This window comes from Triturus cristatus, chromosome 3_1, assembly GCF_964204655.1.
Source record: "Triturus cristatus chromosome 3_1, aTriCri1.1, whole genome shotgun sequence".
Lineage (NCBI taxonomy): Eukaryota > Metazoa > Chordata > Amphibia > Caudata > Salamandridae > Triturus > Triturus cristatus.
Window position 1 is genome coordinate 3,718,502 of NC_140583.1, and position 26,677 is coordinate 3,745,178.

At 47.8% G+C, this 26,677-nt stretch overlaps 1 protein-coding gene across 7 annotated transcripts in view; it reads left to right on the forward strand.

The window, feature by feature from the left end:
• Positions 1–26,677, forward strand: part of LOC146859568 (zinc finger protein 10-like) — a 486,604-nt gene that overhangs the window by 441,864 nt on the left and 18,063 nt on the right. For 6 of the 7 annotated variants that reach the window (XM_085646495.1, XM_085646498.1, XM_085646497.1 and 3 more), the window contains one exon: positions 579–10,632. In XM_085646495.1, the coding sequence (XP_085502621.1) occupies positions 579–1,282 (704 nt within the window). In that variant the 3' untranslated portion in view covers positions 1,283–10,632. Of the gene's footprint in view, positions 1–578; positions 10,633–26,677 lie in introns of those variants that run through there. The other variant, XR_014979310.1, reaches the window with a different exon arrangement.

The window sequence follows — 26,677 nt, forward strand, 5'->3', positions numbered from 1 at the left end:
AACACAAATAGTCGCAAGCAACAGCATGTGCTCCTCTGATGCATGCTCGTCCATTTCAGACCCAGATTAGGGATATGAAAGTACTACATGTTGGTTACAGATGCAGCTTTGCATTTTATTTGTGTGTCTGTTTTCATTACTTTGTGAGGCAGGTTGGTGCAGTCTGAAGCGGACTAGTGTGGTGTTTGTCCTACATGCCCTGTGAGCTAGTAAAGGTGGATCCCGGGACCCTCTTTAGTCTGGGCGAGGCGTGATGTGCGAGAAATGGGGTCAAGAGAGGGCACAGTTTCTAGTGCACTTGGACCAGGATTACAAACATTTATGTATTGGTGTGTAGGATATGTGTTGGGGTCTCACCATGCTGTCCCAGGAGTCTGGAGGAAGGGAGACCACGAGCTACAATGAATTCAGCCAAACCGGTCGAAGTGCAGGATTTCCACGCCACTCCCAGTGTATGTCCTACTGAATGATGTTGCCTGCTCTTCCCCATGACACTACACCTTGATCACATGTGAACATGTTATTCTGTACTGTCCCATGTGTTTGCTGATTATATTCATTTACTTCTATTGCAACAGGTAATCAAGGCATGCACCGGAAGAAAAACATGGGTAATTCTTTGAACTCTAAAGCAAAATCCACATTGTGCAAGTCAGCAACAAAAAAGCTTAAAGCCAATGTTGTCCAAAGAGCTTATGAGGGAAGCATTTCTATGAGCCAGATGTGGCCAGGAGGTGATCAGGAAGTCAGAGGACAAAAAATTCCACAGTGGCAAAGTGTGTGTGAACAGCTGGCACGTACCAATAAACCTCAAATGGCACCAAGTGTACACAGCTTAGAAACGTACTGTACACATGAGAGTACACGAGAAAATGTCAACCTCATCCCATTAAACCCTTTAAAAAGCTTCATGCCACGCTCAGGACCTGAACGTGAGAAAAGACTAAAGAGAAACAGCCAGATTGGGCTTCAGCGACCACTCAAAGGAAAAGGAAGATATATGTGTACTGAGTGTGGTAAAAGCTTTACTCTGATGCCAAATCTTATCAGGCATGAAAGAATTCACACTGGGGAAAAGCCCTATCACTGCACCATATGCGGGAAAAGCTTTAATCAAAAAGAAGTGCTTCATAGGCACCAGAAGATGCATTCAAGCGAGAGACCGTATGAGTGTAATGAGTGTGGAAAGCGCTTCAAACGAAAGGACCACCTGCTCGAACACCAGAAGAGACATGCAAAGACGCAGCAGAATGCCGAAACCCTTCTTTTGGAAATTGTGTGAATACATCAAATTCCAGATTAAGGTAAATTCTGGTCTCGCAAACAAAAGAGGCCGCCACACATAACATTAAGTGTTCCAAAGCCAATATGTAACAGGGTAACTGCTCTACAAGTTTGCATATCTGAACACACAGCTGTGGCCACAGACTGTTTAGTTCCATGTGATATCTGAGCCCTTCACATACAGACATGCAAGGATGTGTCCATGTGTGAGAAAGACAGACAATGTAAGAGTTTTTGGAAGCAGCAAGCAATTAAAAGCAGACAATAAGATGGACCTACTGCAATGGTCTTTGCCACAATACACGTGATCTTGCACAAGCCAGGTACTAGGATTAGAACCCGCTCTTGATTTCAGGATAGCTTGACAAATGTTCCTGTTGCACACTGATTCGTGGAAGAGCTTGACTCCAACATGCTGTGGGTAAAAAAGACCCACAATGGAGATATGAACCCACAGACTGGGCCCTTACCAGCACCTGGAGACAGACCCCTTACTAGCACCCACAGCCAGAAACCTTACTAGCGCCCGGAGGCAGAACACTTACCCGCACCTGGTGATGGTAAACTCAGCAGCACTGTGTGTAAGTAAATCACAACCACAAAATAAACGAAAGCTGCAAGCGTGGGGCTCATAGACTACTTTTAAATTGAGATGTGAGAACTGAGTTTCAAAGCAAGCAAAGGTTTCTAAGGTAGTGACCGCTTTAGAGAAGCGCGTGTCCCGATGCATTGAAGAACACAACTACAGATGTCAAATCTTTAATAAAAAGATCCTGCGCTGAAGTACCTGTACTGTGATGTGCAACATCTCCTGCTTGATTTACAGTATTATTTCCTGCTATTACCAGGACAAGAGATGTCGTGGGCATTAGATGCTGAGATTGTGTCCAACAAGAAAATCACAACAGGAATAGCTGAAAGAGTTGTAGATTTAAAGTAGTGTAAGAAATTGGGGGACTGTTTTAGGGGGGTGAAACCCTACTCAAGTAGCAACCACAGTTCTGTGTTGGGGTGAAGTGAAAAGCAAACCCCTAATTAACCCGTGCTCAACCCTCTGGTACCTTGGCACAGAGAAGTCTGGCTTAACTCTAGAGGCAATGTGTAAAGGATTTATGCAGCACTTCAAACAGTAAGAAAGAGAAACCCAACAATAGCAAAATCCCACACCAATTTAGAAAAGTGTCGTATAATGTAATGACCAATTTAAGATCAAAACAACAAAAACCTAATCAGTAGAATCAGAGATGCGCAATTTTTAAGATTTAAGTGAAAATAGTGACAAAAAGCATGAAGCTCCAACGGTGGTTATCTGGTCGTGCCACACTGGGACAAAGTCACAGGATCAGGCCAACCGTGATGGAGCGCAGGCTGGTTTCAGGGACCCAGTGAGGCCTGCTGAACAAAGTATCTTACATCCTGGTTGCGGAGCGATGCAAAGCCCTGCGTCAAGGATGTGTCGTGCAGCTGAGGCAATGTGAGTTACTTGTGTAGAATGGCGGTTCCGAGGGCTGCAGTAGAAGATGCAAGGTCCTTGAATGGAGTTGCGTCACGCAGCAGTGGTTCCGATGGACTTGCGGGACTGTGAGGTCAAGTCCTGAGTGCTGGGATGCTTTGCACACCAGTTTCAATATGGAGCTTGGCGAGGCAATGTGTCAAGCTGTGTTTGTTCTGCTGGGTCCACAAATGGCTGGCAGAGCCCCTTCAGGCCTACTTCCAAGGGTCCAGGACTGGAGTGACACCACTTGAGATGGCAGGACTCACAGCTGGCAGTGTCCAAGTGCGGGGTTCAAGATTGGTGGAGCCTATTCTGTCCCTGAGGCTCTGATCAGAATGACAGCCAACTAGTCCTTGGAGTCACTCTGGTGGTTCTGCGTCTGAGATGCCGGTCTAGTCCTTCTCACTAAGGCAGGAGGGCACTGGGGCAGCAGAGTGACAGTCGTTCTTGCAGCAGGCAGCATAGCAGAGCTCCCGGGCAAGGTCCACAGGTCCAGAATTATATTGACGAGCTGGAGTCTGAGGTCCAGTATTTATACCGGGGGCCCACTTTGAAGTAGGAGAAGTTTCAAAAGGCTCCCCCCCTCCCCCCCTAGGCGTCAGGCATGCCCTTCTTCCCTACCCTGGTCCCAGCATTTCTAGGCACACAAAAGACTGCTGACAAACCATTTGTGAGTGTGTTCAGACTGAGCCTTTGTGATGTGCAAGTGTGGTAGAGGACACCTCCCCCCCTTGCTAAGTCAAAGTAGACCATCCTACCAACACCTAGACTTCCTGTGTCGCACTGTCTGGGAACAGTACACAGACTAACTACCATTTGCACCTAGTGGTGTGACCCAGGATTCAGGCTGCCGGCACCAAATGGTTAGGACAACAAAATGCAACTTTCTCAAAGTGGCATTTTCAGAATTGTCACTTAAAATAAGACTTTACTTTTAAAGAGAGCTTTACATGGCACAATAAGTGTAGCAGGCCCACTAGTAGCATTTAATCTACAGGCCCTGGGTACACGTAGTACCACTCTTATCAAAGGCTTATAAATAAATGAAATATGCAAATTGGTCAAGGCTACTGGGAGCGAGTACACCAAACACTTAGACAGATTTTGAACATCCCACTGACCCCAATTCCAGAGGTAGCTCTGCTCGGTTACACGGTCAATTTCCCCCTCAAAATCTGTAGATTTGCTTTATTGTGTCTTTTATTAGCTAAGCGGGAGGTGGCACTACACTGGGGGCGGACAACTGCCCCAAATGTCCAGGGATGGCTGCGCAGTATTGCCTATTGTAATGTAAATAGTGAGCTCTATGCAAGTATGATGCTCATTGCGTCACGCCCCAAAGATATCTGGGGACCGTACAAGGTGTATGTCGAGACTCTAAGACGAGAAACCGAGTCACAGCTTGAGCAGGGGATTGTCCCAGCGGGAGTGGGGTGAGTGTGTCCAGACATCTGCTTTAACTATTGTCACACTTGCATATGTACAAACGCCACAATGTGAGACTGGTCTGGTCCATGAATGGGGAGATGAGATTGTTAGGGGCGAATTGTCATTGCTGTGGGGCGGGTTTACGGTCCCTAATGTGACATGTTATTATTAATACCATTGCTCTCCCTCTCCTGTGCTTAGTCGAACACATTATTCTACTTCTATAGACGCTGTTTCTGGAAAGCCAGACAGCCTATGTTTATGGACTGCTGTATGTATATTCTTATTTGCTCTTTTTGTATTGAAGTAAATGCAAAATAAAGTGAAAAAAAAATACAAATTGGGGCTAAGCCATGTTACCATGTTTTAAGTAGAGAGCGTCAGCACGTTTCGCACGTTAGCACTGCTAACCAATGCTAGAGTCCTAAGGATAACCAAAATAAATTCAGCAAAAATTAGTAGGAGGAAGGCAAAATGCCTGAGGATGACCGTGCAGAAGGGCCCAGTCCAACAGTTTTGCAGCAGGGCCTGCGGCCTCTAATGATGAGAGTGGGTCTCTGCTATGTGCTTACGCTTGCTTGGTCCTGGTTCGTCATCTGGGGGGGTGGAGACAAAGTATGAGGAATCGTCCATGTCCAGATCACATCTTCTTTAAATAGTTTTGGGAATTGTTGCAAAGCTGAGGCCAATGCTTTATTCCACGATTGTTGCGTTCTGTTGGCCAGTTCGTCCACCAATCTATTTTACTGCTCAGTCTGCTATTCCTTGTAACCTCTCCAACAGGGTAGAATTGCTCGATGATGTAGGAGGCTAATCAAGCCTGCACCGCTTCAGAATATTTAAAATATATATTAGCATACAAAGGAATAATGGAGGGAGCAGCCCGAAGTCAGGGATCTCACATTGTTGTGTTCAGATGTGGAGGGAGCCATTTCTAACCCAGGCTCCTAGGGTGACCCTCATTAATTTTGCAACCCCCGAGGACTCTGCCTAAGGGGCATGTATAGGGAGCACAAATTGCCAAAGAATATATATATTTGAATTTGCCTAGTTGAGACTTGGATTGCGCTGTCTCAGTCTTGTCTCCAGAGCTCAAAGATGATGCAGCTCGGACTGCGGCGTAAACCTGATTGAATGCGCTCGTGCGCTTCCAGGCAAAAGACATGAAAAGAGGACTGAATCGTTCTCTGGCGACCGGCGCGGTCCACTACTCAATCTTGCTTTGCAGAATCTTCTCGAGTTGCTCTACTTGAGTGGAACTTCACCTCTGGAACGCCCTCCGCTCAACCCTGGGTTGCTTTGCCACTGACCAGCAAGACGTACACAGAGGAGCAAGTGTAAACCATTTAAACAGCACCAAAATAATCGAAGAAGAAATCACTAGCACAAAAGCGATCCACTTGAGGGTTCCGGAGATATGGATTTTAAAAGAAATAATAAATCAAAGCATTTTCACTCAACCACGAACAGGCCTTGGCAGGTTCAACAAATCTGACACAAACTGGAGTATCTGTAAATGTGGTGGAGTAGAAGTACTTGGGACGATGAACTCTGGCAGGGAGATACCCAGGGGGACCAGCAAGGTCCTTAGAAACAGGTACGTCCATAGAAGAAACAATCCTCAAGCAGTTCCAGACACTTCATCCGCATTGCGGTAGATTCCTGTGGAGTGGTCCTGATGCACTCCTCGGTCCACGAAGATAGCACAGGGGTCCTGATTGCAGGTTTGACGCCCTAAGAGATCCTCTCTGGTCGGGCCAACGTTCTGTCACCACTGGACTACCAGTTGCCTAGTGTCACGGTCACAGGCCAATCCTTCCTGGATCGAGAATTCTCCCCTGGGTCCCGGCACCTCTCTGACAGCACTACCCGGCTGAGCGAGCTCTGGTGTAACTCTCTGCGTCAGGTCTTGGTCCTTGGCCCTCATTGTTCTCCTTCCCGAGAGTTGATGGGACGTCTCTCCAGGTGGAAGGAAAGCTGTCTCATGGAACAGGCTCCACGTGGGTCTGGGAAGGCACAGGAGTAAAGGCAAGAAATAGCAGCTTTGTAAAAGCTGCACACTGCAACTAGTTAAATTAACTTTGACTTGAGATAGAAGTCTGGCTAGATGTAAAGAGTTGTTTGATACCTCAAAGCACCCACTTTGGTCGCACTGTTCAGGGGTGACCACAGCTGTATGGTCCGCGTGTAATTCTGCACTCCCCAATTGGGCAACCAAGTCTTTCCACAGTAAAAACAGTAGTTTTGCTTGTTTACTGTCAGGACATGTAAAATACATGTCCTGCCCGTGCCATGTGTTGCTCCGTCCCTTCAGGCTCATTAGGCCTGTCAGAGGAGTGACTTAGAGGACAGGAGAAGTAGTGGTTTTGCCATTGCTTTCCATGGCATAGTCAGGCTAGCAGTGCAGGATTGCTCTACCAGTCTGCAGTGGCAGTCTGGGGGGACATGTTTTACGTGAGGGGTTCTTCAGGGTGGCACAACCAGTGGTACAGCCTGCGGGTACCCCTCTAATTTACATGCCCTGGGCACCAGGGTACCATATACTAGGGACATGCACATAAGTTCCCCAGCTCGTCATACACTTTAAGGTGAAGGCTCTGAGGTCTGCTTAGCGGCCTCCGTGCACTCGGGGTTGAAAAACCAGCAGCATCAGTCGAAAACCTTGGCGGCGGCCAAACAAAAAGAGGCATTTACTTATTGGTAGTAAGGGTGCATCACACCTGTGCAATTGAACGGCTGGCAGGATGTCTTTAAAGGAAGCAAAGTGCTTTCTCATGTCTGAAATGACCTACAATTACTCAAAATGACCACACAGTGCATCTCAATCACAGAATGGTGCGCTTAACTGGCTGCATAGAGGTGAAGAAAGAGGAGGCAAAATGGTGTCTCAAGCATTTATAGGACTAGATCTAGGGTGACCCATGACGATGCCTTCTACTCATTGGATGTTCTCAGTTTGCAGTGGAGAGAGGCAGAGAAGCCTATTCTGAGCCGCCGGGCCTGGCATAGAATTTCAGTTTCGTGTATGTTCAGCCAGTGGGAAGGAACAGTCACACAGATGGATAGAAGTGGCGTCTAGTCTCAAGATGAGCTCTGTGTCGTCTGCGTAAAACGTAAAGCTGAAGCATCAGCCAGCGGGGCATCATATGCATATTGAACAATGTGAGGCTGAGGTGATCCTTGCGAAATCCCATAATTAATATTAGAATTTGAGTGGAATGGAGCAGAAATGAAAGCCACGGTTAACAATAAGCAATAGTGCTTTCAACAAAGTCCTGTTAATAAGGCATTTATTTGGAATTCTGATCTGGAAAGAGAGGTCTGGCACACACACAGGCTCCTATAAGCACACAGATGAAATGCTGGCACTTTTTTATGATGTGTTGTTCTGCTGTACGCATTTCATGAAAACATGTAAATTGTGCACAGTAAACTGATAACCATTGCAGGTAACACAAAAAAGGATCTACGGGAACCCCCTTGCAGATTTGAACTGTTCGCATTATAAACTTGTACCTTGTGTCCTTAACGTCCGCACAGCTCATACCCTTTATTAACAACTCTGGAGGCATTTATTTTCTCTTTGAAATGCTAAAATCTGGGCATCCTTTTAGGGATGAGCCACAGGAAGAAAATCAAAGCATCTGTGCAATCCGTACCCATTATTTTCCTAGACTAAATATATACATCGCTTTACAGAGTCAAAAGCTCATGCAAACTGCCATTGTAGCCTGTGTGTCTCGGTGCAGAGAAAACATGGCACACACCCCTGTGTGCCATTCCAGCAAAACACTGCATGTGGTATAGGTAACTCACTCCTACAGCAGGCCTAACAGCCCTAAGGCGCAGGGTGCATTATACCCCATGTGTGGGCATTTCTCCATGAGGTGATGTTCCCTGTATGTCTAAGCAGAGCCTTAGATATTAAAAGTGCACTGTGTGAGAAAGTGCCCTCTTTCTTGCATGGTATGCCCCCACTTTTTGCTGAATTGCTGATGTGCTTTGACTGAGTGTGCCCTGGGCGCCTGCCAATTAGGTACCCAGGGCCTGTGTTCCTTCCCTAAAACTGCATTGAAGCCTAAACCCAATTGGCATCTCTGGCCACATGTCAGCCCCTGGAAAATGGTACCATAGGTACCCAGGGCACTGTGACCAGAGAAGGCCCCTAAGGGCTGCAGCACTCATTGTGCCACCCTTAGAGGCCCTGTACCCTGACACTCACACACTGCCCTTGCAGGCTGAGTGTCTTGGTGCAGAACAAAACAGAGAGTCGACATGGCACTCATCCCCGTGTGCCAGGCCCACAAACCACTGCCCTGGCATACACCAGTCACCCCTCTAGCTGGGTGCCTTATGCCAGTGGTGAGGGTACAGGTGCATGAGCCCTGTACCCCTCAGTGCCCAAGTCCATTCCTGGGCCCTGTAAGTGCAGTGTTGCCATTAAGAGTATATGGTGCTGGGAGTTTGTCATTACAAACTCCACAGCACCATAATGGCTGCACTGAAGACTGAGAAGTTTGTTATCAAACTTCTCAGCACATTAAACCCACACTGATGCCAGTGTGGGATTTAATGTAAAATGCACGACAGAGGGCATCTTAGAGATGCCCCCTGAAACTCGACCAACTCCCAGTGACCTGACTGAGTGGCTGCCACCACCAGACATGTTTATGGACCCCTTGGTCAAGAGCTTGCTTGTCTCGGGAGCCTGAAACAATGCACATCCTGGGACAAGGTGCCAAGCCTCCTCCCCCAGGATGGCCGGGGTTCACGAAGGAGAAGCTTCAAAGGCATGCCGCCTTTGTGAGCCTCTACAGACCATTTGCTGCTTTCAGCAACTGGTCCCCACTGGTTCTACCCCCCCACTGTGGGCGGGAGACCAGGCGGGAAAAACAAAGTGAGGAAGAGAGGTGTGCCCACCTCTGCCAACTCCACCCCTATGGTGGGGGAGGCGAGGTGAAGCACAACTTTGTGTCCCCGCCATCTTGAGGATGGGGGACCCAGCCAACCAGGGATAGGCTCCTGCCCCCTTCCCACTGGAGAGTGGATTCAGCAACCACAAGAAAAGAAGAATGACTAGAAGCCGTGCAGCGCTAACAAGAGGACGACGCCCACTGACTTGGCCCCAGCCCTACAGGCCTGTCTCCCCTCAAACCTGCTCCTGCCAAAACCCCGGCGTGTGCAGCGGCCAGCAACCTCAAAAACTCCGGAGGACCTGCCTGCATTCACTTTCCAAGCTGTGTCTCCCGTGAACACCGAACATGTTTGAACTGCAGCTTCTGGTGCCAGCCAGAAACCGCGTATCCAGCCCACTCTGCACCCGCCCGGCCCGAGCTTGAGTGGAACAACACCACGAAGAGGTCCCCCCGGCGATCCTGACCCGAGATCCGGCGACCCCTGACCTGCCTCAAGCCTCCCGACTACTCCAGCAGCATCAATCCAGAGGACACCCCTACCGCGACCCAAGGCACCCCTGCACCCGATGCCTCACGGTGTTGTGTGCCCAACCCAGTGGTGCCTAACCATCCCTCTACATCCCAACTTACCCCTCGAAGTGGTCGTCACTCCTGGAAGATCCTCGTCCCCGAGCCTGCAGTGTTTCTTTGTCCCGGAGAATCTCCATTGAAATTAACAGGGCACCCTACCTCAAAACAGCACCCTGCACCAAGCCCCCCTAGTGCCGCTGAGGGTGCCCCTTTGGTGCTTACTTGCTCCCCAACTTGTCCTGAGCTTAACCCTAGGAGCTTTGCTCCCACAACCCCGTTGCCTGCTTGCCAGCAGCCAGCAACCGTAGCCCCCTAACCCCCATAGGATAACATTTGGCCTCAACACTCTGCACCCGGCTGCCCTAGTGCCACTGGGGGTCAACAACAGTGCATCACTGACCCTGGAAGACCCCTGAGTCTAACCCCAGGACCCTAACTCCAAAGACCGATTACCTACCTGGAAACCGATAACCTCTTTTTCCTCATTGAATTCTCCCAAAATTTTCTAAGTGTCGACTTTTGAAAACTACAAATATCCCTTAAAAATCAGCCGAATAACCAAAACACATTTTCTCAACTGTTTTCAGGAAATGTCCCAGTGCTAATTCTAGGTATCCAGTACTGAGTAAGAAAAGTATTGTTAAAGTATCTTACCTGCTAAGTGAATTTCCTCCCATAGGATAACATTGGTGATTCTATGTGAAAAAGTTTCTGTCAACTTTTGAAATGCAATAATATTCTTTAAAAATCGTACCTCTAACTAAAACGCATTTACTCACCTGTTTCAGGAAATGTCCCAGGGCTGATCCAACCCTGTGTTAGTAAAAGTAATCCGAAAATTAATTAACTGCATTTTACTTAAAAAGCCCATTCATTTGAATGTACTATACCTGCAATGTGTTGTAAACTGCTTACTTAAAACTGTAACCAAAACCAGTACAAGCTACACTATAATTTTGCACTGTGTACAAACAAGTAATTTACTACTGAAAGGTATTTTTTATGCTTACCTGTACCAGGCTTGCTTGGTTCTAGAAATAAAACAGAATATTTTTTTATACAAAACAATTGGCCTAGAGTTCAGTTCTTGGGCGTTTCAAATTAATTTGCTGATTGAGTGTGTACAACAAATGCTTTACACTGTCCTCTAATACTGCCTTACTGCTCGACCAAGCTACCACTTTCGAGAGTAAGGTTATATCTAACTTTAACCTCTGCCAAACCTTTGGACACCCTTGGACTCTATACACACTGTACCTCACTTTGGTGCCATATATATAGAGCCAGTTTCTTACACACAGGGACGCCATAACGAGTACATGGGCTGGATACTCGTGATTACGAGTTCCCCAGCTCCATAAGGGCTTCCCTGTACCCCTAGATGTTTGGTACTAAACATCTCATCTAGATAAATCCTCGTTGATGCTAGTGATTGATTTGTTAAGCAATGCACCCAGAGGTTACCTAAGAGGTGCCCCCTGAAAACCTGCCAACTAGTAGTGTCCTGACTGACTGGTCTCGACCAGCCACCATAGACCCGTTTCTGACCTCATGAGGTGAGAGCCTTTGCTCTCAAGGCCAGGAGCAAAGCCTGCTCTGGGCTGAGGTGTTAACCCCTTTTCCATGCAGGGTGTGCACTCCAGGGTGGGAAGCTTCAAAGGCCCTGCCGCCTTTGTTATGCAACCCTAGGACTCTCCAGATAGTGGAGATGCCCACTCCCTGTCCTGCTCACACTTTTGGTGGCTAGACAGGTGGAAAATTTGTTAGATTTGGCGGTGTGCCCTCATTCAGCCAGCACCACCCATGGAGGGATAGTTGATGTGGGCCCCACTTTTCAGAATCTTCCATCTTGTTTTGCACAGAATTAGTATTTATTCTAGGGTCTGGGTTAGGCCCACTTCCCACAGGAAGTGGTCATATAGAGGGTATAGACACCCTAAAGATAGGTAGCCTATAGACTACTACCTGTCACTCTCCCAACACCCTTAAAATCAGTATTTTGGTGGCACCCCTGACCCCAAGAACTCATTTCAACGGATCAAAACAAGTATGAAGAAGTAACTACCTGTCCTCAGTCTTCTCTCGGCAATTGTGTCAGAGTGACTCGTCCTGTGAGCTGGAGAACTGCCAAAGCCTTGGGTAGTCTGCCTACATTTACAAAATAGCCTACAGTCTCCCTTGGAGTAGAGAAACTACTCCCCTGCAGCCTGCAGGCACTGACCAGCAGAGTCTGGTCCACCCCCTTACAGCTCCCTGGCCCAACCGATGACCAGGAGAAGGTACTCGTATTCTGGAAGGTCAGATCTGTCGCCCCACCAAGTGTTAAAACACCGGGACTAACCGGAGCTGTGCAGCACCAACCTCCAGGGTACCGGATGCCCTACACCAAACCCCAACAGTGAGAGTTCAGTCTGGATGCTCTCTAAACCAGGACCAAGCTGCCGTTGAGGGATGTTGGCATTACTGAGACTGTAAGTGCCCAGCTGCCTTGATTTTGCCCCTGCCAGCTGTTTATCCCTGACTGCGAGGAGCATCTTTGCGCGACCAACCTAACCTAACCACACTGCACCCGGGTCCTGGCGAACTGGCTGTGCCCCCTTTCTCCAAGACCCCTTGCGACCTTAGCCCCCACTTTTGAGCTCTCGGACTCGTCTGCAAGTCCCCCTGTGCAGCCTGTTTTTAGGTGCCTTCACCGTTGCATGCCAGCTACAAGCCTCACCAACACACTGCTCCCAGCAGAACCCGGGAAGATCTTGAAGAACTGATCGGAGAACTTTGGACCATGGCCCACTACAATCTTCGAACCCCGAAGGTAAAGCTCTGAAACGTACTTACCTTTATGCATCTTTGACTGTTCCTTCCATAGGATTGTATTGTGTGTAAAGTTGCACAACTTTGAAAGATTTATTTACCTGTACGAATTTCTATTAAAAACAGTACTTACCTTTAAAAGAAGGTCTTGGTTTTAAAACGTATATAACAGAAGTGTTATTTTTCTAATTTGGTCCCTTAATTATTCTTGAAGTGTGTCTTATTTACTCTGTGAATACAGCAAATGCTTAGCGCTGCCCTCTGATAAGCCTAACTGCTCACCCACGCTACCACAAAAGAGAGCGTTAGTACTGTCTACTTTTGCCTCTGTACACCAATAAGAGTTCCAGTGGACTCTCTGCACAGTGTACTTCTTTTTAGTCCACTACATAGAGAGCCAGATTCCTAAATGTGTCTTCAGTTTGTAAGCAATACGCAATATCTTCTTTCCAAATACAAACTGAATCCCAAATTATTTTTTTTAAACACGCTTCCTTTCATCATTTAATCTTTATTCGGCTGCCTGCAACCATAAAGGTATACAAAAAATTAAAACAGTACAAAACTAGTTAATAAATACAATAGTTAAATGTACATAAAAAGATCAAGCTCCTATTACAGAGTCAATTAGTAGGCCCAAAGAGGGCATGAGCAACAATTTGTTAAACCTCCAGTCCACAGTGTGGGCTTAAGTGATGCGACCACACGATCTTAGAAAAGTATTGACTCCCGCGATTGGACGGCTGCACGAAGAAAAAGCCACATATACAGACGTGTCTTTTCGTCCTCTAGTTGTTTTATATAATTATAGGCTCTACTACAATGTCTAAAATGTGTTGCTTTCAACACGTGTACTAAAAACTTTAGGGTAAAAAGTTTATAGAAACCACAAAAGAATATAAAATGCATCATTGATTGTGTCAAGGAACCATTGCACGGCATGTGCTTAATTCAAGGTGGGTTTGAACCCTGCTGGAAAACCTGAAAAAACTTTAGTGTGTCAGTCCTAAATCAAAAGAGAAAAGATCACTCCTGTTTACTTTTGGGCTCCCATATAGTAGAGAGCTGAACTTTGGTGTTAAGATTCCAGCTGCTTATGACAGCTATAATGAGAGGGTGATATCGGGGCTGCCAGTATTTTTCTACAGAATCTATTTTCCTCTCTTTGCAACGCAGAGCGATCTGAGATACTCCATGTTCCTGCAACATATGAGGCAATCGATAAACAGAGCAGTATATATCTGCAGCATAGGGGGTTGGTACTTTCCCCCCACAGGACTAGAGAGACTCAGCAGCGTGAGCCCATAGCTCATGTGACCTTTAACCTATTTTGGAAAATATGGGGAGCCCAAGTTCCTGTGGCACTGATCGTGATACCCAAATATGGAAAGTTATCAGTGGTTAACAGACTATTGAGGCCAACGGTACTGCTGGTAATATGCGAGCACATCGGACAACACAGGTTAGAAGATATGATTTCCTAAATGTGGTCATCAGATCAAGGTGAGCAATAAAGGCCACAAAAGAGTGAACAAATTGGAGTAAGGCCTTCGGGTGTGGGCCATTAAGATGGCATCAACAGCATAAAGTAATTCGGGAAGGAGGATGCCTTAATTTTAGGAACATCCTACGTACTTCTAGTCAGGTGAGAATTGAGATTATTGATGTATAAAATTAAGAGCAGGGGGCGAGCACGCAACCTTGCCTTACATCTCTCTCCGTGCAGAATTTGTCTGTAACTCCGCCCCCTGACCAAACTTCAATGCCGCCATCTAAGCCCATTCTAATAGGTACGATAGCGCGGGTGAGGTATGCCGAAAGTTCTGTGGTGCTCTACAGAAGTATACTTGAAAATTGTTGTGAACTTATTTATGTGCGGTGCTTTGAGGTGGAAAGATTACCACTCACCAGTTGGACGACCAAAATCTCCCAGTTTCTACAAAAAATTGGTTTCCCCAGCACATGTTAATGTCAACATGTATAACATAAATAACAGATATCAACAATTCTTGTCTTTCTTTGTATTTGTTAGGCTTATTCTCATATGTTCTTGTTTAGTTCTTTTTTTTAGCCTCTTTTTAGCCAACTTGTGTTTCGTCGCCCATGGCAAGTTGCCGCAACTTTCTCAGGGCTCTTTCGTTGGTATGGTTAGTGTTATATTTTAACCGGTTGTAATTTTGCTAAAAAAAAAGAAGTAAACAAGAACATATGAGAACAAATCTAAAAAATGCAAAGAAAGACAAGAATTGTTGATATCTGTTATTTATGTAATACATGTTGACATTAGCGTGTGCTGAGGAAACCAAATGTTCCAGTTCTAATAGGGTTTTCCATAACTTAGATCTATTAAAGCAATCAAATGCTATGGTCGGGTCCATAAAAGCTAGATAAAGCTGTACCCGCCTTGCCACTGTGTATTTCCCGATAATTAATTTGAGATTCAGGCACTGTTCTATTGTGCCAATGCCAGTGCGGAAGCCATACCGGCTGGCCTGAAGGATAGTATCATCAAGACCCTCCCAAGAATCTCTGCAGACATATCTAGCAATGAAATTGGTCGATAGCATTGTGGTTTGGAACGGTCCCGGTTCTTGAAAATTAGTACAATTATTGAGCTAGGAACAGTAGACTCTGTAAGGTTATTAGAAATATTGGCTAATAAAGGGGCCCAGAAATTAATATTGTTTTTAATTAAATCAAATTGGTATCCCATCAGGACCGGGGGCTTTACCCCCAGCGCTCTGAGATCACGTCCTGCTGCGATCACTTCTTGCATAGAAGATTGAACCAACTCAGAATAAGCCTCCTGCTTACTGTACTACTCAATTCAATTCAATAAAGCTTTATTCGATTAAAGTCATTAATCATAAAAGCAAGAACACAATGCATAAGAAGACAATAAACATAGCTACATTAACAGTTGATTCCTTGATTTAAAAATGAATTTTAAAAATGCGGTGACGGAAGCTACGACATAGGGTGAGTCTAACATTTGTAGGGCTAAAAGTGCAGGGCGACACTGCCTAACACCAAAGGATTTCAAAACTGGCAGAATCCATCTTTTCCTGGGAATGGTATAAAATTTTATAAAAAGGCAACATGTAATGTAGATTGGGTTGATATATCGTCACATGGACAATTACAAAGAGATTTAGACCAATCATTACAGGCAGGAAAACTTAATAACCTATGGATAATTCCCAAGCGGAATCGGACTAACAGAAACCTGTCAAAATCTCCAGTAACAATTGTTATGTACGGTTGTATTAAAAAATGAGTGGAGATCATCTGATGTGCCTGGACAGAAATCTTCTTCAGTTCTATAGACAGTCTGCAGTCATTTAGGTAGTCCAAGCACAGTTTTTTCAAGTCCTTTCTCGCAATCAGGGACAAAGAGATAGGGTCATCATAAAATTCACAGTGATCCAGTTTACAGAAAAACAATTTAATATAAGTTAGCCATCTTATCCTTGGCGCCCCTTCCAACTTTAAAACGTCTATAATAATATTTCGATTCAAGGCCAGGTTATCCGAGGTCCAAATCCTATGCCATTCGAGTATTGGTTGAATTTTAATTGTATCTTCTAGATAACCAATTCCCAGTTCAGCGTGACATATGTAGGTTGTTGTAGAATCTGGAACTGCCAGTAGAAACCGTAAAAATTTGTTTTCTACTGTCTGCAGGGAGGAAACATCAACAATCCCCCAAACACCAGCACCGTAAGTGGCAACAGAGACACATTTTGCATTATAAATTTTCAGCAGCTCAGACGGGGGCCTCCTACCCAGTTTCTTGCTAAAATATGAAGGGCAGTCACAGTTCTAGCGAACAGGGCCCTCCTGGTTTTTACAGCAAGTTGCCAACTTAATTTATTATCAAATAAAATGCCCAAATATGCAAATGAATTGGTGTATTCTATCGGCTTATCGTACACATACATGGTCTTTAAACCCTTGCTAATACTACTGCCACTAGTCATAGCAAAAGTTTTAGAGACATTGATGGTAAGCCCCAAGTTGGACATAAATTTCTCGAATGAAGAAATTACACGTTGCAGGGCAAGTGGGGTACGGGCCATTAACACGGCATCGTCTGCATATAATAGGGCCGGAATGGTTCTTGAGTTTATTTGGGGGAGGTCACTGCAGTTTTGTACTTGATATTTTTCTAGGCCGTTAATATACAAGTTAAAAAGGAAGGGAGCGAGAACACAACCCTGTCTCACTCCTTTTCCTATCTTAAAATCAGTTGTACATTGGCCCTCCATCCCATATCGTACCCTAGCCTTAGCCCCTGCATAAAGCTGTCTGAGAAAGGTAACTAAAACAATATCCACACCAAGCTCATCTAAAATTTCCCATAACTTTTCGTGTACAATGCAATCGAAGGCTGATGATAAGTCAACAAAAGTTAGATATAAATTGCCCCTTTTAGCCACCGTATATTTATTCATTAAAAGATTTAAATTAATACTCTGATCCACAGTCCCCATTCCCTTGCGAAAGGCATATTGGATATCACATAATATTCCCCAGTCCTCAGCCCAATCTTGTAACTTATTTAAAATAACTCTGCCAGCAATTTTCATAGAGGAGTTTAGCAGGGAAATGGGGCAATAACATTCCGGATTATCTCTGTCTCCTTTCTTAAAAATAGGAACTAAAATGGAAACTAGCCAAGTTGGAGGAAGACTGTTTTCTGCAGATGCATTAAAAAGTGAAGTTAAAAGTGGTCCCCATAATTCAAGATTAGATTTAAAAAGATCTGCAGGGACACCGTCCGGGCCTGGTGCCTTGCCCCATTGGCTGGTCGTTATGGCCTCGATTACTTCCTGTAACTCGAAGACCAAATGCTTTTCAATTTGGGAACCCCGGTAAAATGGCTCGATTACTTGGGGCCCAGGAGGATCCAAGGCAAAACGACAGGGCAATCATAGAGATGTGTATAATGACTGATCCAGTCATTTTCAGAAATTGCAATCTCTATGTTAGCTCTGTCCGAATTAATTAAAGAAGGAGCATTAACAGCCTTCCAGAAGGCTGCCGAGTCTTTCAATACGGCTGCCTCCTGTAATGCCAACCACATTAACTTTTTTAGCTCTTGTTTCCTGTTTTTCAGGGCAATTTGGTACTCCCTTCTAGCATTACTGATGTTAAGTGGATTTTTGATTTTGGCATGGAGCACAGGCTTCAGCTTTGAGTAAGCTTGAGTGCACGAGTGATCAAACCATCCGTGCTTCACTGATTTGCTTTTGTTGGTTTCAACAAAGAGGGCCGACTTAATGGTTGCAGCAATTATAGAAAAGTTCTTCACAATCTCGCTTGGATCGCCCTCTTCTTTTAAGCAATACATAAAGTTACTATAACAGTCTGTGACTAATTTACTCAAGAGATCTTCATGGTTTACACATTCCCAACTCAATGCATAGCCGTTCTGCTTACTAAGTTTAATATTGTTGATATCATTGATATTTCTACCCCTCGATTTCGCAGTTTGGCATTGTATCATCAGACTTAAGTTTATTGGGAAGTGATCGCTTAAAGCCAGATCGTGTGTGTTAAATTTCTTTACTCTAGAAGAATGCCTATTAAACGTCAGAATAAAATCTATTGTGGACAAGACACCACGGCCGTTAAAGGTTGGGGAAAAATCTGTCATAGGGGTTGTTAACATGTTACAGAAACCCATATCATATGTTAGTAATATGTCATTGAATAAAGTCCCCTTGGTCCGTGTGCGCAAAGTGCGGGAGGCAATCTTCATCATTAAAATCATACGATAAACCACAAGTCCCTTTGCCTATATGTTTACATAAGGAACAATTAAAATTACCCCCCCACAAGATAACTACGTCCTTGTCCGTTGAGTCGTGGAACCTTTCTAAGACATCTAATAAAGATTTCAGGATACTTGAGAGGAGATGCTGTGGAGTGTTATTATAAAAATTGACAATGATCACCTTCAGTAAATCACAAGTTAAACCAATGACTTGATAATAAGGGTCATCCAGAAAATTACATTTATCATAGGTCACAAGATTTGAGATGTAAGTGCAAAGGCCTCCCTTTGCTCTACCACTGGGGGACGGAACAGCTGGTGTAAAGAAAGTTCGATATCCTGCCAAATGGGCAGACTCTACTAACCAGGTTTCTTGTAGACAAAGAATGTCAAAGTTCCCTATAAAATCCAACCACAAGTCATTAGAAAACTTCGATTTTAGTCCTGCGACATTCCAATATACAATTTGAAGTCCCTCGTGGCCCATTCTCAACTTATTCCCCCTGCTCCCAGTACCCAAAGTTGTTAGCGGTGACAATAAATGCATGGGGATTTGAGGATCGATAATGGACCCCAGGCCCAAGGTCATATTATTATCCTTAGAAGGAATTATAAGGGTCATATGGTCAGGGCTAGATCTATCAATACCAGCAGGGGGAGGGGGCCTAATACAAGCCTTGCGAGTACTCTTCACCCTGGTCGCATTATGTGCATCATTTTGTATAAAATTAACTACAGGCTGTGTCGTACAGATCTCGTGAATCATATTAAATGGGCCTTCCCCAGGATCTTCAACCGTATTACCCCCTGGCTTAACCAGTCTACTGCGTCAATCTACCTCTTCTAATGAAGGTAGATGCTCAAAACGATTGTATGTCTGGATGGAATATTTATAACCATAATCTATAGTTGGAGTTCTTAGTTGCGGGGCACTGGGCTTGTAAAAAAAGCCTAAAGGAACCACGCCAATGTTGCCTAAAGCCAATGCGTGGTAATCCATGCTACGCAATATCCAACGTACAAATTGGGGAGTCTTGAAATTCAGAACCACGCAATCACCCGGAAAGACTTTGGGATCTCTTCCCAGCCAACTCACCCTTCTTGCCATCTTAAACTCCATGAATAACCTATCGGTTTCACCCACCCTAGATCCCAACCAAGCTAAGGACTTATTTCTTAACACCTGCCAGGGTTCAGGCAAATCATCTCTCAATTTTGGGACATTAGTTAATATAACCGTGTAAGGCGTAGCAGCAGGTGGTAGGTCCAAAAGAGAGGCAGGTAAAGCGTGAACTGATTTTACAGCTAATGTGGCATTATGCCGATTACCATCATCATACTGTACTACTCATAACATCTTCCTCGGGGCAGAATAGATTTGTGAGGAATGCATTATCCAGGCCTCACTGCTCATATGTCAGCTAATATGAGCCAATCCCGGTCTACCATCAGCATGTTAGTTACTGCTCCCCAAAAGCATGACTATTTTTAGACCTCAGTGTCTCCCATTGCTGCCTTAAAATGCCATGAAGTCTAAACCTTATTGCAGCTTATATTGTTTCTGTAAAGTAATAATCACAGCCTGAGCCCTAGGTGTTGTTACTAAAGCTTTACGCAAAGTACGATTGGCCCCAGAACTTTCATTATCGAACCATCGAGGCGTCTGGGGCGGCAGCCCCAATGGCTTCCTTAACAAATGTATGATATTGTTACATAGCCCTCAAACGGTCCATTCCCAAGATTCAGTTGGAGATGCCTTCAGAGGAGGTAGTCCCGCTAGTATTAAGAAATACAGACAACATTCCGGTGGTAAATTAACGGCGGTGTTGTGATTAGCGCCTTCAAGTCCAGTCTTGGACAGCGGCCACATTACTCAAGTGATGGAGGACGATGGAATGCAAAGAGTCAACACGCCCCTTTCCATGCAGCCTTGCAAGGGGACCCTCTCCTTGCTGACCATTTCAGATTGTGAGACAATTAGGCCAGTTTTAAACACATCTCTGTGTACGATGCTTTCGATTAAATACAAAATAAGCAATAGCCAGCTGTATTGGTCATGCTGATGCGTCTTCAACTTTCAGAAAATTGTGAGACATCTTACGTTCTGCATGGTTCGTGGGGCACATACATGTATGTACCATGCATTGGCATCTCCATGTTACAGCCATGATGCATACGAGGGTGAACATAGCACTCACCAAATTGCTCTGAGTGTAAATATAAAGAGATTGCTTCATTATTGTTAACCAGGCACACAAATCTGTGAACATGAACAGATCCCCGTCAGGGTGACATTGGTGTGGTCACAACCAGATCCCTAGATCAATTCTATCTGATACACAGATGTGGATCTAAAGGCTCTTGAGACTGAGCGTGGACCTGCTCCCTTGGAGGGTTCATATTCAGCCTTCATGCTGACTCTCAAACGCTCCTTATCTGATAGAGAATACTAGCCGCAGATTCCATTACGTAAAATTATCCCCAGGCGTGAGACTGGATCCGGAAACTTTTTTGCCACAGCATCCCTGCGCGCCATCACGCGACTCCACCCAGGCGTCGTCGGCGTACATGATGTCAGCGAGGTCACATAAGATCCGCCGCGGCGCGCCTACATTAGTTTTTTCCTTTTCAGCGTGCAACGCGGATCCGATCCTTGCCACGGGCCTGTTGGGCCCCTTTTTCTTCCATTTCCTTTTGGTGGAACACTGTGCAAATGCCTTCGGGCTTCAAAACTTGCACGTTTTGTGGGCATCTTATGCCGGCGACGGACCCTCACCTCATTTGTATGTGGTGTTTGGGGGAGGATCACAACACCACAGATTGTGCGCGTGCCAACAGTTGAAGCCAAAGTCGCTGCGGGAGCGCCGGATGAAACTCTCGGCGCGTCTCTCCAGGTCGGCGTCCTCCCCTCGGTCTGCTTCGGTGGACAGCTTCAGATGCGGTCGTCGTCCTCGCCCTTCTCCGACGTCACGTGAGCGTCGCTCTCCAGTGGGAAAGTGTCGCAGTTTGTCCCCGGGGGCTGGTTTCCGGCCTTCCGGGGGCGTGGACTCTCCACGGGTGATGCGGCCCCCCGTGTCCTCCTATCCACCGTTTCCAAGTGTTGGGACGTCGAGAGTCCAAATGGAGACATACGTGGCAGCTTTGCAGGCCACGCTGACGTCTCCTCCTCCTTCCCCTCCTGGGGCGTCGGCGGATCCCTCGCCCTCCGCAGGGTCCTCCGTGGCGCAGCCGGTGGCTCCGGCGCCGACTGGTTCGGATCCAGGCTTGAAGGATGTGCTGCTGTTGGGGCGCGGCTCCTCTGGGGTACCTGCTTCAGGCCACGGTGTCTCTGCCTCGCTGCAAACTCACGCGGGGGTCCCTGTGGTGTTGCGGGAGGTCGCCGGGGCTCGGGTCGCACCCCCAAGCCCCTCTCGGCCCTTTGACAAGGTGGTCCTGTCTAAGGTCGAGGTGACGCTGCTACGGCGCTGGCAGCAGCTGGACCGTGCGGAGCCACAAGGGTTGGTGGACCCTCCTCGTTCCGCTCTGGGTCGAGGCCGAGGGAGGACCCCTCGTCCCTCTCTGGGCCTCTCTTGTCCCTCCCTGCAGGCAGCTGCCTCGTCGGAGGGCGAGGCGGAGGTTGAATCGTCCCTGGCGCTGCCACATGGGTTGCTGAGCGATCTTCGCCTCATTCTGGGCCGCGGCTGGCGAAGGGTTTCGTGCCACTCCCCAGGCCTGTCTCGTTCCCCCACGCAGAGGGCTGCCTCGGTGGGGGTCGGGTCGGCGTAATTCCGGCGCCACCCCGGAGCCGTTGCGGCTCCAGCTCTACTCCGGTCTCTGCTCCGGGGTGACTTGGAGGTACCTTGTCCGGTGACGCCGGATGGTGCCGACGTCCTGCCTCAAGCAGCGGACTCTACGGCTCCGCGCAGGAGTTGTACCTCGGATTTGTCTTCGGACGCTCCTTCTTCTCCGGAGGCAGGCTGTATATTGGTGTCGTCCTCCCCGGAGACTGGTCGCCGTGTGATGTCTTTCGCACCGGCATCGAAGGGCGGCTCCCCGCCCTTCCTGAGGCAGAGGTGTTCATCAGAAGAGCGGCAGGTCCCTCATTCTTCGGCTCCTTCTGACTTCCAGGTCTTGCCCTTGGCCGTCCCGCTTGCCCTCGGGGACGGCAGCCATAGTTTGCAGCCGTCGCCCACGGAGGAGCTGCTTTCTCCACCACGGGGCCCTACGGAGGCGGGTGCGGCCTTCGCTCACGCTGTGTCCACGGCTGTGGGCATCCTGCGCTTGGATGACCCGGTGGCTCACTTTCCGGCGAACCATCTATTGGAGGTCCTCCACCAGGGCTCTGGTGGGAGGGAAGTCTTACTACCCTTTGAAGGTTCGCTCCTTTCTTCCTTGACGGGAGCTTGGAGGCGTCCTGCCTCAGGGGACCTGGTGCCTCAGCATCTGCTGCACCGGCACCACCTGGAGCCGCATGACCCAGCGTGTCTTTCCCTTCACTCCTCAGCCGCCAACCCCCTTTTGCGGATTGCTTTTCCCTCCCTGTCGCCACTGTTGAATCCGCTGTCCCAAGAGGCCCGCTGGCTGGATACTTAGGGGCGCAACATGTTCGCCTCGACTAGCGTGGCCCTGCGGGCCCTTAACACCTTGTGTGTGCTGGCTAAGGCCTCCTCCTGTTTGTGGGACTCAGCTGAGTTTCTGGGATCTGCAGCTTCCCAGGAGTCTGGTCAGGTGTACTTACGGCATCATGCATTGGATGGCCGGGAGCTTGCGGTGTTTATTCTCCAGTCCGCTCTGGACATCTCAGAGGTGCTGAGCAGGGCCATGGCTTCGTCAGTCGCTCTCCGTTACCATGATTGGCTTCGGGACGGAGTATTCCCTGAGAATATTCGGGAGCGACTCATCGACCTTCCGTCTGATAGCAGCCTGTTGTTCCATGTCCCGGCTGACTCCGGAGTCCTGGCGGGGCTCCGTCCTCCTCCTCCGTCCCCTCCTCAGTGACTTCTGACTTGGGTTGATTCTGGGCCTTCTTAGGCCGGTTGTTCTGGCTGTAAAGTGTGTTTTCTGACCGTTTACGTCCTTTTTAGGGACTTTGGCATTGTTGGCTGCTGGACGGTCCTTGTGTTGATTGTGTGTGAGTTCTGCAGGAGTTGTTACGCGGACTTGGCCCTGAGATTGGGCCTTCTGCTTGCTTGGGCTACTTATCACGCCTTCAGCGGGGGTGTTTTTTTCCCTGTGGCTCTTTTGTTTTTTCTCTGCTGCGAAAGTTCTTCCAAAGAGGGTTCCCATATCTTGGGACTTAACGTACCCTATGTGGGGTAGTGGTAGCTGTCATATAGCTTGTGCGCTGCTAGAGGGTTCTGGTCGCCTTCGGGTGTCCTTGTTCTCCGTATCGTTTAGGTAGGTTGCTTTTGCTTCCTGAGGTCCTGTGCACGGCCACTCGTAGTGGTGTGCCCGGGCATCTCCTCCTCTCCCTGCTCCTGTCCTGAGGTCTGGAATGATCCTTTGCCAGGCGTCGCCTACTTGTCCTTCCTGAGGCCTCGGGCTGTTCTTCTTGCTTCTGGCGGCTTGACTGCTGGCACTGTTCTGGCTGGCAGGCTGCTCTCCATCTGGAGTGGGTTCTCCTTCTTTTCCCTCATTTCCTTGGGCCCTCTAGGCTTCTTCCTCTTCTTCCACTTTTCCTGTCTTGGCATTGGGGGAAGCTATGTTGCCTTGTGGGGGAGGGGGGTGCTTCTGCCTATCCGTCCTTGCCCTTGATTCCTCTACTGTGAGTGTACAAGCCTCTTCGGCCTTCTTTCCCTCCTACATCCCCTTGGGGTCGGTGGGGTTCTGCTTGTGGGGGTTCCCTTGGGCTAGCAGGGGCGAGGTTCTACCTGGTCCACAGATCTACGTGAAGGAATCTGTGGCTAGTAGTCAGATGTACGAGTTACTTCGGTAACGATGTATCTGGTAGAGACGATTCTAGCCGCAGATTCCTTCACGGCCCGAGGACCCTTGGGTTGGTCTTTGGTACTCGCCTCCCGGTGGAGGGCTGTGTCTCCTGTGAGTGCCTTCCTTGTTCTTGACGGGTGGCTCCATCTGGGGGCGGTTCATTCCTCCTTTGGAGGATGGGGGGGTCCGGAGCTCCGGTGCCCTGCTGCTCTGGCTACTCCAGCTTCGTGGGGGGATTGCTTTCTATCCCTGGCCTCCCTTGCTATCCTCTGATTAAGGGTCACCTGGCCTTGTCTTGCCCTTGTCCCTTGTGGGTGGTTGCCTTCTAGGTTGGGGTGACTTGGAGGTTTGTGGTCCCTGTCTGTCTTGGGACTGGTCCCATTCCTTGCTCAGGATGGGGGGGGGGGGGGGGGGGGGGTTTACTACGTGTGCCATGACTTTTACGCATGTTCTTTGCCTCCAGGGCACAGGGATGGGAGTTTGTCTATGTGCTGGCAGGGTGACTGCGCAGGTTTCTTCTTCTTCTTCTTTCCCTGCCCTTGGGTTCTGCGGTGTTGGCACTACTCTGGTGGTGTTGTCAGTCACAGTTTCCTTCCAATTTTTCTGCTCTTCGCACACTGTTCCCATGCTTCCACAGTTTTTTATCTCGTGTTTCCGCGTTGTGGTGCGCAAAAAGTTCTCCGAAGAAAACTGACATGGGCGCGCTGGGGCGGGTCTTATGTGACCTCGCTGACGTCACGTACGCGGATGACGCCTGGGCAGAGTCACGTGATGTCGCCCCGCCCCCGGCGCACAGGGATGCTGTGGCAAAAAAGTTTCCGGATCCAGTCTCACGCCTGGGGATAATTCTACGTGAAGGAATCTGCGGCTAGAATCGTCTCTACCAGATACATCATTACCGAAGGTAAGTAACTCGTACAATATGACACTTGGCTCACAATCCTTCAGCTTCAAAGGCCATCTATTCTTAAACATAACTTGAAGTTGGGACTGTCCTGGCTCAATGACGACAACAACTTTGCAGACCTGCTAAGTGTGGAAATTTAGTTCGTAACTAAACATTATCTGCGCCATCTTGTCTCTCCCCAAGCGCCACACGCAGAAAACGCGCGACGGCCATTTTAGGCACCATGACCTCATGGCCGATCTCCAGAGCGTCCCTCTGGCGCTGCGAACATCCCCCCGCGCGCTGACCACCCCCGCTGTCTCATACATGGGCCATAAACTCCCTCCTTCTGCGCGACCCTGCCATGGAACCACATCCCGCGCCTGACCGACACCTTCTTTCATCCCATACATGGTCATACATCCCTTTGATAACCCCCTTCCTCTGCGCCCGATTGTCCGAACCGATCCCAGGCCATCACCTAGCCCTGCGGATGCAGTTTATTGCCCCTACTGTAAGGGAAACACCCCACATCAAAGGGATTACAGTAGATCAAGGCCCCCCACCCCCTGAGACCCGACCAGTCGCACACACCCCCGGGAATTGGCGGAATGTCCAGCTGTGTGATAGCCATCTCCTACTGTGGGTGGGGTGGGGACTTCTACTGTAGCTATGTGTGGGAGCGGATCTGAGCCGGGGATTCTGAGGATGTTCTTTCATGTATCAAAGCGATCTCAAGAATGTGCCATGTATGATAAACCTGCAATAAAGTCATAAACCTGTGTATAGGAGGCCAGGCCTCAGAGATGTGGTTAGAGCACCTCGAGACGATACCTTGCTGTCCGATCTGATGTGTTCTGCTCCGACGGAATAAAACTTTGTTTCCTGCCTTCCAGTCTCCGGCGCCTGCCTCTTTTGTTGGTTAATCATCGAATGGTATAAGAGGCGATTACCGCCGGGCAATACTTGAAAGGTTATCGACTGAAACTGCCGCTACCATTTAACAATTGGCGTCCCAAACGTGGGGCCCATCAGCGACACGTGGATCCAATGAGAGAGGTCCCAACGACAGAGTGAACGACTGCAACGATCGGGAAGAGCTCCTGCCCGATAGACCCTCGTCTGGCAGCCGATCATCCGAACTTCACTGGTTCCGAGCAGACCTCTCTCGAGTGATCTACGGTCCTGACTGGGAACCATCAGGAGTGCCGCGGCAAATACGGAGAGTAGAGGACGATCGGGCGCTGGAGGCGGAAGACGAGAAACTGTCCATGCGGTCTGGGTAAGGTCGTGTAACACGACAAATTGCAAAACGATTGATTGATTGATTGAAAATACTAGTATTGCTTATTTGATTGTTCTTTTTTGAGATACTCGCTGCCTACAAACGGGGAAGAGTAGAAATATTCTCTCTCCCTTTGCAGATAGTGAAGGGTAGGTAACGCGGACTTTTGTCCCCCTTTGTAACCCGTCATGCCTATTACTCTCCCCACTGATTGATTGTCCAAACATTGATTGTTTTTGACGAATAATGCTTTTTGAGATATTCTCTGTTTGCAAATAACGTAGAATAGAAATATTCTGTCTAGTCTTTGCAGATA